This window comes from Phaethon lepturus, unplaced genomic scaffold, assembly GCF_000687285.1.
Source record: "Phaethon lepturus isolate BGI_N335 unplaced genomic scaffold, ASM68728v1 scaffold10189, whole genome shotgun sequence".
NCBI lineage: Eukaryota > Metazoa > Chordata > Aves > Phaethontiformes > Phaethontidae > Phaethon > Phaethon lepturus.
The window spans coordinates 37,749-47,094 of record NW_010564153.1 but is presented as its reverse complement, the minus strand read 5'-3'; the positions used below and the strand labels follow the sequence as shown (position 1 = coordinate 47,094).

Below are 9,346 nucleotides of genomic sequence, written 5' to 3'. Positions count from 1 at the left end.
CAGCGAAGAGTAAACCCGTCCAAGCCACGAGGCGCCAGTTTCTCCAGAAGAATGATGTGGGAGACGCTGTCAAAGGCTTTTCTAAAGTCCAAATGAGGGCTTCGTTTTCCTGGGCACTATGCAGAGATGCTGAGGAGCTTGTCAAATGCACAGACTAGATCAGGGCGCTACAGAGCTTCCTCTGTATAGGGGGTGAAGAGGAGAGACTTGTCTGTCAGGATCCTAATGCAGAGGTGGGACGTCAGCTACAAGTACAGACTTCATCACTCGTGTCCCATTCTCCTTGGGGAACTGGAGAAAGAACAACACCTAGGGACCTCACAGGGAAAACCTCAGAGCCAGAGTCCACTTTTAGCATCCCTCAGAGCAGTCCATGCGCTGCTTCTTACCCCTGCAGTTCCTTTCCTGTGTGGGTTGGTTCATTTGTTCTCTGGACCTGGGTGCAGGGAACAATATTCCTCTGGCTTCAGGAGCCAGAGGGACTTGGCAGGACAGCATTTGTCTGACAAAAATCTCTGCCTTCTTTCTGTACAGGAAAGACTTTGAAATGAGTCAATTGAATTCAAGGATTGAAGATGGGCAAGTGACTGAGGCCCAGCTGCAGAAGAAGATCAAGGAGCTCCAGGTATGGTGGGAAGAACTGTTCTCACAGCCCAGGAGTCCTAAATTTACATCAGATGTAACGTGCATGGGCCAGTCCCCCTCTGAGCACAGGGGCATCTGCTTGGCAGAAGAGTGATGAAAAAAGCTGGCATTGTTAGCAGAAGCAAAGCCCTCTGCCTAAATTTGATGTCCAGTGTCCAAACTCTGAAGATCCAAATCTAGTATGTTGGGCTTCTTCCTAGCAGAGACAGGCCCCCAGGTTCAGGCTCTTTGCATGGAGGCTTCCCATTGAAGGGAGGCCAGTACCAGCCTGGATCCTGCTGGCAGGGTATAGAGCAGAGCAGAAGCTCTGCAAAGCAGGCTATCAAGGAGCAGTAAGCATGCCTGCCTCAGAGAATCTCAAAAGAGCCCAAGTATTTGCTCCAGGCTAGTGACTTGTTGCTCCCCAGCATCAGAGGAGACACTTTGCTCCATTGCGGGGAGCAAAGATGCTGGAGCTTCACCAGGTTATTACCTTACTCTGTCTCTGCCAGGCACGCATTGAGGAGCTGGAGGAGGAGCTGGAGGCTGAGCGTGCTGCCAGAGCCAAGGTGGAGAAGCAGCGGGCAGAAGTGTCACGGGAGCTGGAGGAGCTGAGCGAGCGGCTGGAGGAGGCTGGTGGGGCGACGGCCACGCAGCTGGAGATGAACAAGAAGCGGGAAGCAGAGTTCCTGAAGCTGCGGCGGGACCTGGAGGAGGCAACCCTGCAGCATGAGTCCACGGCAGCTGCCCTGCGGAAGAAGCACGCAGACAGTGTGGCAGAGCTGAGCGAGCAGATTGACAACCTGCAGCGTGTCAAGCAGAAGCTGGAGAAGGAGAAGAGTGAGATGAAGATGGAGGTGGATGACCTATCATCCAACATTGAATACCTCACCAAGAACAAGGTGGGCACTGGTTCTGTACGGGGCAGGTTCAGCTCTTCTGTGACCATCAGTGCAACGTCTTGTCCTAGGTAGCTCTTTGCCATGGCAAATTCCTTCTCTTTTCACTGGGTATAGCTTGTCCCTGTGTCACTATGGCAGTGCTTGCAGGAGACTGTGCTTGTCCTAGTCAGGTCTGGAGGATCTGGGAAGACATTTCCTGGGAGACTGACTGCAGAGAGCCACTGTGACCTTAGCAGAGACACAAGAGCTCTGGCAGGCTCCTGCCTTGTGTGCACATAGGATCAGCTGAGCAGGGCAGCAAGGTCCCAGGCTGATGCAGTTGCTAAGCCTCTCCTGGGGTAACGGTGCTCTCTGGGCAGAGCTGGGTCTCACCAAGCTTTGCTTGGTGCATGCAGGCCAATGCCGAGAAGCTGTGCCGCACCTATGAGGACCAGTTGAGCGAGGCCAAGTCCAAAGTGGACGAGCTGCAGCGACAACTGACTGACGTGAGCACACAGCGGGGCAGGCTGCAGACTGAGAATGGTAGGTGCGGGCAGCAGCCAGGGGACATGTGGCTGCCCTGGGGCTGGTCTTATACTGTGGCATCTGAGTAGGGGAGCCATGGTTCAGCTGGGCGGACTGTCCTGCTTCTCCTGTGGACAAAAAAAAATACCAGGAGCTCCATCTGGAGCGGAGGAGTGTGGGATGTTTGTGTTGTGCCTCTGCTCAGGCCTTGCAGAGGTAGCATATATCTTGGCGAGGAAGAGGACCTCTGTGGTGATGCTAGTTGTGCTGTGATCTCAGGCATCAGAAGGAGGGGTTCCTAGCTGGCCTACTGCCTTTCACTGGTGGCACGCACCTCTGCCCGTGGGCCCCAGCTTGCCTGGGTGGGGATACAGCTGGGACTGCTGGAGATCAATCCATGCAGCTGAAGGCCACAGGGTCTGGGTGTGTGGGCTAATGCAGATTGCAGACCTTAGCCCCCAAAGTAGCTATTCTGGCCCTGTTTGAACCCAGGGGAGCTTAGTCGGCTGCTGGAGGAGAAGGAGTCCTTCATCAACCAGCTGAACCGTGGCAAGACCTCATTCACACAGAACATCGAGGAACTAAAGAGGCAGCTGGAGGAAGAGACCAAGGTGAGGCTTCTAGGGCATAGCTGATCTCCAAGGGACACAGATCTTGGGGAATGGGATGTGTATCCCACTGTGGCAGTGGCCCAAATTCTTGGGCTGGGGAGGTGGGACATACTCTGCACACAGGAACCCCAAGGGCAGCTCTTAGCCTGGCACAAACAGAAGTTCCCTCCCGCTGCCCCCAGTCCTGGCACCATGGTCAGTGTCCTGGAGCCTGGGGCCAGCTGCATCTTGATGAGCATGATGAGCTCATCATCATGCTCTCATGAGCTCTCCCTTCCTCAGAGCAAGAATGCCCTGGCCCATGCTCTGCAAGCCTCCCGGCATGACTGTGACCTGCTGCGGGAGCAGTACGAGGAGGAGGTGGAGGCCAAGAGTGAGCTCCAGAGGAACTTGTCTAAGGCCAATGCGGAAGTGGCCCAGTGGAGAACCAAGTATGAGACGGATGCCATTCAGAGGACGGAGGAGCTGGAAGAAGCCAAGTGAGTCTCATGGCTGGAGTTTGTTCTTTGCAGGTTTCCGTTCAAGGATGGGGCTTTCCCAGACCCTAGATTGAGGCTGCATCCTCCTGCCCAGACTTGAGGCTGTCTGGGCTGGCTGTGGCCTCCCCTCCTTAGAGCAGCGGGATGGGATGACACTTGGGCTGGGGGCACTCACCCCGTGCTGCCATCGGCAGGAAGAAGCTGGCCATTCGGCTGCAGGAGGCGGAGGAGGCGGTGGAGGCTGCCCACGCCAAGTGCTCCTCATTGGAAAAGACCAAGCACCGGCTGCAAACAGAGATCGAGGACCTCTCGGTAGACCTGGAGCGTGCCAACTCGGCCTGTGCTGCCCTGGACAAGAAGCAGCGCAACTTTGACAGGATCCTGGCTGAGTGGAAGCAGAAGTATGAGGAGACCCAGGCGGAGCTGGAGGCATCACAGAAGGAGTCACGCAGCCTGAGCACAGAGCTCTTCAAGCTCAAGAATGCCTATGAGGAGTCCCTGGACAACCTGGAGACCCTCAAGAGGGAGAACAAGAACCTGCAGGGTAGGACTGGGCTCAAGCTCTTCCCTTGGACTCTCTGCCCCTCATCCTGCTTTCATAAGCAGCCTGTGGCTCCTGTGTCTTCAGCCTTGTGGTGGGATGGAGGTCCCTTGTAGGCAGGGAGCAGATCTTGCTGCTCAGCCAAGCCTGGCCCATTTCCTCCGTGGAGGGATGCAGCAGCCCAGCCAGGAAGCCAGCATGTGTCCTGCCCTCTTGCTGGGGGCAGTCTGGGCAGACAGGTAGTGCCAATTGGCTGTTTGCAAATGGCGCATGTTTTGCTGCTGAGAGTGTCATGGCTGTGGCATGACACTGGCTTGGGAGTGTTGCTCTTGGACAAGCAGGTCTCCATGGGTCCTTAATGCCTCTCCCATGCCCTCTCCTTCACCTAGACTGCAGGGGAGCACAGCAGGGCCCAGAAATGGCCCCAGGCACACACTCAGCTGCTCTCCAAGAGGCTGGGGGGTCATCAGGCGAGCCTGGGCAGGGGGATAGGGAAGTCACCTGCATGGGGCTGGCCCCACAAACTTGTTCCTGACCAAACGCCCTTTTGTCCCTGCCAGAGGAAATTGCTGATCTGACTGACCAGATCAGCCTGAGTGGTAAAACCATCCATGAGCTGGAGAAGCTGAAGAAAGCCCTGGAGAGTGAGAAGAGTGATATCCAGGCAGCTCTGGAGGAGGCTGAGGTGGGTCCTTGTTTCCCACTGATGCTTGCATGTACCCACTTGCCCTCAAGAGCTACTGGCCCACCCTGCAGCTCTGGTTGGGTGCTGCTGGAGCAGCAACCCACACTGTGCTGGCAGGGTGATAGCCCTGAGCTGGGCTGGCACCCCTGGGCACCCTGCTCATGGGGTTTGTGTAACCACAGCAAGGCCCTGGGGTGGCTCCACCGGCCTTGCTCCCCATAGTTCTGGGCTGGGGGGCAAGGCCAGGCTGGGGTGGGTGGCTAGGGAGATCCCCACCAGCGGCCACCTTCTCATGGCTGCTGCTGTCTCTAGGGGGCCCTGGAGCATGAGGAGAGCAAGACGCTGCGCATCCAGCTGGAGCTGAACCAGATCAAGGCCGATGTGGACAGGAAGCTGGCGGAGAAGGACGAGGAGTTTGAGAACCTGAGGTGTGTGTAGAGAGGTGACAGGCTGGGCCATCATGGCAGGGGCAGAGCTGATAGTGTGGATCTGACAGGGCTGCCCCAGACTGGGTGTCCCCAGGCAGACGGGGCTAATGCATCATCCCTCCCGCAGGCGCAACCACCAGCGTGCCATGGACTCCATGCAGGCCACATTGGATGCAGAGGCCCGGGCCAAGAACGAGGCTGTCCGTCTGAGGAAGAAGATGGAGGGAGACCTGAACGAGATGGAGATCCAGCTGAGCCATGCCAACCGCCAGGCTGCCGAGTTCCAGAAACTGGGCCGCCAGCTTCAGGCCCAGATCAAGGTTGTGGCCACGGGTGGGATGGGCTCGGTGCTGTCCCTTCTGCCAGCCCCAGCTCCCTCCTGTCCCCACTGACCCCACGCTGCCCGGCAGGACCTGCAAATCGAGTTGGATGACACTCAGCGCCACAATGACGACCTGAAGGAGCAGGTGGCTGCCCTGGAGCGCCGCAACAACCTGCTGCTGGCAGAGGTGGAGGAGCTACGGGCAGCGCTGGAACAGGCGGAGAGGAGCAGAAAGCTGGCGGAGCAGGAGCTGCTGGAGGCCACTGAGAGGGTCAACCTGCTCCACTCCCAGGTGAGGGACCACCAGATCCTGGGTCTCTGCTGGAGCAGCAGGAGCCTGTCTGGCAGCGGGGCAGCTGGACATGGTGAACGGCTGGTCCCTGTGGCACTGTCCTGCTCTGCCCACAGAACACGGGCCTGATCAACCAAAAGAAGAAGCTGGAGACCGACATCTCACAGCTAAGCAGTGAAGTGGAGGACGCGGTGCAGGAGTGCCGCAACGCTGAGGAGAAGGCAAAGAAGGCTATCACAGACGTAAGATCGTGGTGGGGATGGTGCTGTATGGTTCGGCAAGGGTGCTTAGCACCGTGTGGGGCTGGTGGGTGGGAGGAGAGAGGAGGGTCTTAGAGCTTCTCCATTGAGCCCCTGTGTCTCTCGGGGTGCCTGGCCTTGTGGTGATGCCTCTGTGCCTCGCAGGCTGCCATGATGGCAGAGGAGCTGAAGAAGGAGCAGGACACGAGCGCGCACCTGGAGCGGATGAAGAAGAACATGGAACAGACCATCAAGGACCTGCAGATGCGCCTGGACGAAGCAGAGCAGATTGCTCTCAAGGGGGGCAAGAAGCAGATCCAGAAGCTGGAGGCCAGGGTGAGAAGGCAGAGGCAGACCCTGACTGTGCCCCCCAGGAGCAGGCTCCTGGTGCTGCTCCAGCCCCTGTGGCACCAGGCTTTGCAGGGCACTGGCACTGCCCCATGCCTCTGGGGCCAGGTTGTGCCAGAGCGGGACTGTGGGCAGTGAGGGGCAGTTCCTGAGGAGCTGCAAGCCTGGGGCTGGTTCCCTGCCTTTTGCTTGGGGTGGCTTTGCCTCTGCTGTGGCTACTCTAAGCTGGGAAAATTGTCTTGGTCTCAGCTGGGGCTGGTGCTAAGGAGCAGAGTGCTGAGCTGGCCTCTGACCACCCACAGGTGCGGGAGCTGGAGGGAGAACTGGATGTGGAGCAGAAGAAGATGGCTGAAGCCCAGAAAGGCATTCGCAAGTACGAGCGGAGGATCAAGGAGCTGAGCTACCAGGTACGGCAGCACCGGGCACAGCTCCGGCCCAGCTGGGCTCAGCCCAACTCTCCCTGTGCTCAGATCCTTGTGTTACCCAACATGCGACTCCAGCCCAGCACAGCCTTGGCTTGTTCTGGGTGCTGTGCTGAGACTGACAAGGGCAGGATGGGCTTCTCCCTTGTCCCAACATCCTCCACCTGCTCTGGGTCTTTGTCCTGCCCCTTTGCTGGCACTTCCTAAGCTAGGTGCTGGGGGAACCAGGGGACTCCCACCTGGAGTACTGCATCCAGTTCTGGAGCCCTCAGCACAGGAGAGACATGGACCTGCTGGAGTGGGGCCAGAGGAGGCCACAACAATCCTCCAAGGGCTGGAACAGATCTGCTGTGAGGACAGGCTGGGAGAGCTGAGGGGTTCAGCCTGGAGAAGAGAAGGCTCCGGGGAGACCTTATTGCAGCTGCCAGGACCTAAAGGGGGCCTATAGGAAAAATGGGGACAGGCTTTTTAGCAGGGCCTGTTGCAATAAGGGGAAATGGTTTTAAAGCAAAAGAAGGCAGATTCAGACTAGATACAAGGAAGACACTGTTGACAATGAGGGTGGTGAAGCACTGGCCTGGGTTGCCCAGAGAGGTGGTAGATGCCTCATCCCTGGAAACATCCCAGGTCAGGTTGGATGGGGCTCTGAGCAACTTGCTCTAGTTGAAGATGCTCATGGCAGGAGGTTGGACTAGATGGCCTTGAAAAGGCCCTTCCAACCCAAAGATTCTATGATAATTCTATGGCATGGGGCTGGTGGCTGGATCGGTGGGGCAGGTTGGTGCTCTCTGTGTTTGAAGAGCCCTGTCACCACTGGGACTCCTGGGTAATGGTATTGGTGCATCTGGAGCCTGAGGTGGGGGCTCTGCTGCGGTCCTGCTAATGGGGCCAGGTCACTTGCAGGCTGAGGAAGACCGGAAGAATCTGACACGGATGCAGGACCTGATCGACAAGCTGCAGAGCAAGGTCAAGAGCTACAAGCGCCAGTTTGAGGAGGCGGTAGGTGCCTGTGCCCAGCGCAGCTCTCCCCCCGCCCCAGGGGGAGGACAGTGCTGGCCTTCCCCCAGGCTGCCTGGGATGTTTGCAAGGGAAAGGGGCCACGGGGGTGGTGTGGGGAGCTCACAGCCTGGCTGTGCCTCATGCACCACCCCCCCACCCCTCCAGGAGCAGCAGGCCAACTCCAACCTGGTGAAGTACCGCAAGGTGCAGCACGAGCTGGATGATGCCGAGGAGCGTGCTGACATCGCCGAGACACAGGTCAACAAGCTGCGCGCCCGCACCCGGGAGGTCATCACCTCCAAGGTATGCCCACCCTGCTGTGGGGAGGGGGAAGCAGGGCAGGGGGTCCTGCCATCCCTCGAGCCACGGGAGCAGCTGTACAGCCCAGGGCCACATCCTGCTGCCCCTCACCTGCCAGCACCCAAACGGTGGCAGAGTGCTCCTGCCTCCAGGCCCAGGATCTCACCAAAGACCTTTTGGTTTTGTTTTTTTTTTCCAGCATGAGTAGTAGAAGCCCAGCTGCCTGCCCTGCCCGCTGTAGGTTGAAGGTAAATGGCTGCAACAGTCACTGCCAGCTTTGTACTGTGTGAATAAAAGTAGATCTGCCAGGACTTGCTCCATTGTGTCCGTCATGGGGTAACGGGGCTTGGGCTCTGCTGTTGGGGGGCAAGCTGGGGACATCTTTCCCAGGCAGGGAGGGGCAGAAGGAGGGCACCTTTCCCCATCTTTCCTATAGGCCCCCTTTAAGTCCTGGCAGCTGCAATAAGGTCTCCCCAGAGCCTTCTCTTCTCCAGGCTGAACCCCTCTCCTCTCCCTGCTCTGAAACCTCAGGGGAGGTTTAGATTGGACATTAGGAAAAAGCTCTTTACTGAAAGAGCGGTCAGGCATGGGAACAGGCTGCCCAGGGAGGTGGTAGAGTCACCATCACTGGAGGTGTTCAAAACCAGGTAGATGTGGCACTTTAGGACATGGTGGTGTCATAGATGATGATGATCTTAGAGGTCTTTTCCAACCTTAATGATTCTGTGATTCTCTACTGCATGGGTTTGCTCCAGGTTTGCTCCGAGAGCCCTTTCCTCAGCCCCTCCCACTGCAACACTTCACCCCCCTCCCTGCTGGAGGGGAGCAGAGCTGAGGGATGAGGCAGGGTAGGCGCCAAGGGCAGAACAGAGCCTGAACAGAGCCCATGGAAACAGTGCCTCCTGGGAAGAACCTAAAACCCCAAACTGCAGTCCTGCAGGGTGGGTATGGCTTTGGCAAAGAAAGACATCTCCACTCATTTCTTTAAAATAGATTTCTTTAATAGTTTCCATTTAATAGGTTTATCTGCAGTTAGTAAATTGGCATTAATCTGGGCAGCACGAACCTCAGCCATCCACAGGGCCAGTGCAGCCTTCCAGCAGTATTTGTTTGCAAGGAAGGTCCCCACCTCCATCCCATCCCAGCGTGTTGCCTGCTGCGCCCTCCTCGGCACCACGCAGGACGCTTCCCCTATGTGCGCTCCACAAACAAGACAAAACAAGGATGAAGGACAGAGCTGGCCGGTCCTCTCAAAATTATATTCTCGAGGCACCCATCATGGACAGGACTGTGGGCCCTGTTCAATCGTGCCCGTGACCCTCCCTGCCCACTCCTGCCCGCTGCAGGCGGAGCCTTGCCCCTGGGGCCCAGCACACTCCCTCGCTGCAGGAGCCGCCCTGTGTTTCTTTCCGTGGCCTCCTGCAAAGGCAAAGCCACGCTGCCTCGCACAGGTGAGGACCCGAACGTTCCTGCACAGCCGAAGGCAGGCTGGTGTGACAGCCACGCAGCCCGGCGTGACAGTCAAGGCCCAACGCAGCTTGGGCCGTGCCTGTACGCTACAGGAGTAGAGCTGTAAGTGAGACGCTGCAGGGTTACGGCAGCAATCCTTGGATGCACCAATTAACTAGACTATGGAAAAGGCATCCCTTA

At 57.7% G+C, this 9,346-nt stretch overlaps 1 protein-coding gene across 1 annotated transcript; it reads left to right on the top strand.

Moving 5' to 3' along the window:
- Nucleotides 1-534: 534 nt before the first annotated feature.
- On the top strand, nt 535-8,002 carry MYH7B (myosin, heavy chain 7B, cardiac muscle, beta; the record flags this gene model as incomplete). Its single annotated transcript, XM_010294782.1, has 16 exons — nt 535-625; nt 1,137-1,526; nt 1,922-2,048; nt 2,523-2,641; nt 2,924-3,120; nt 3,315-3,664; nt 4,222-4,346; nt 4,659-4,774; nt 4,902-5,094; nt 5,185-5,388; nt 5,505-5,630; nt 5,793-5,963; nt 6,278-6,382; nt 7,301-7,396; nt 7,562-7,699; nt 7,896-8,002. Coding segments are annotated over 16 exons (2,557 nt in total), but the record flags the coding sequence as incomplete, so codon positions are not given.
- Nucleotides 8,003-9,346: the final 1,344 nt, after the last annotated feature.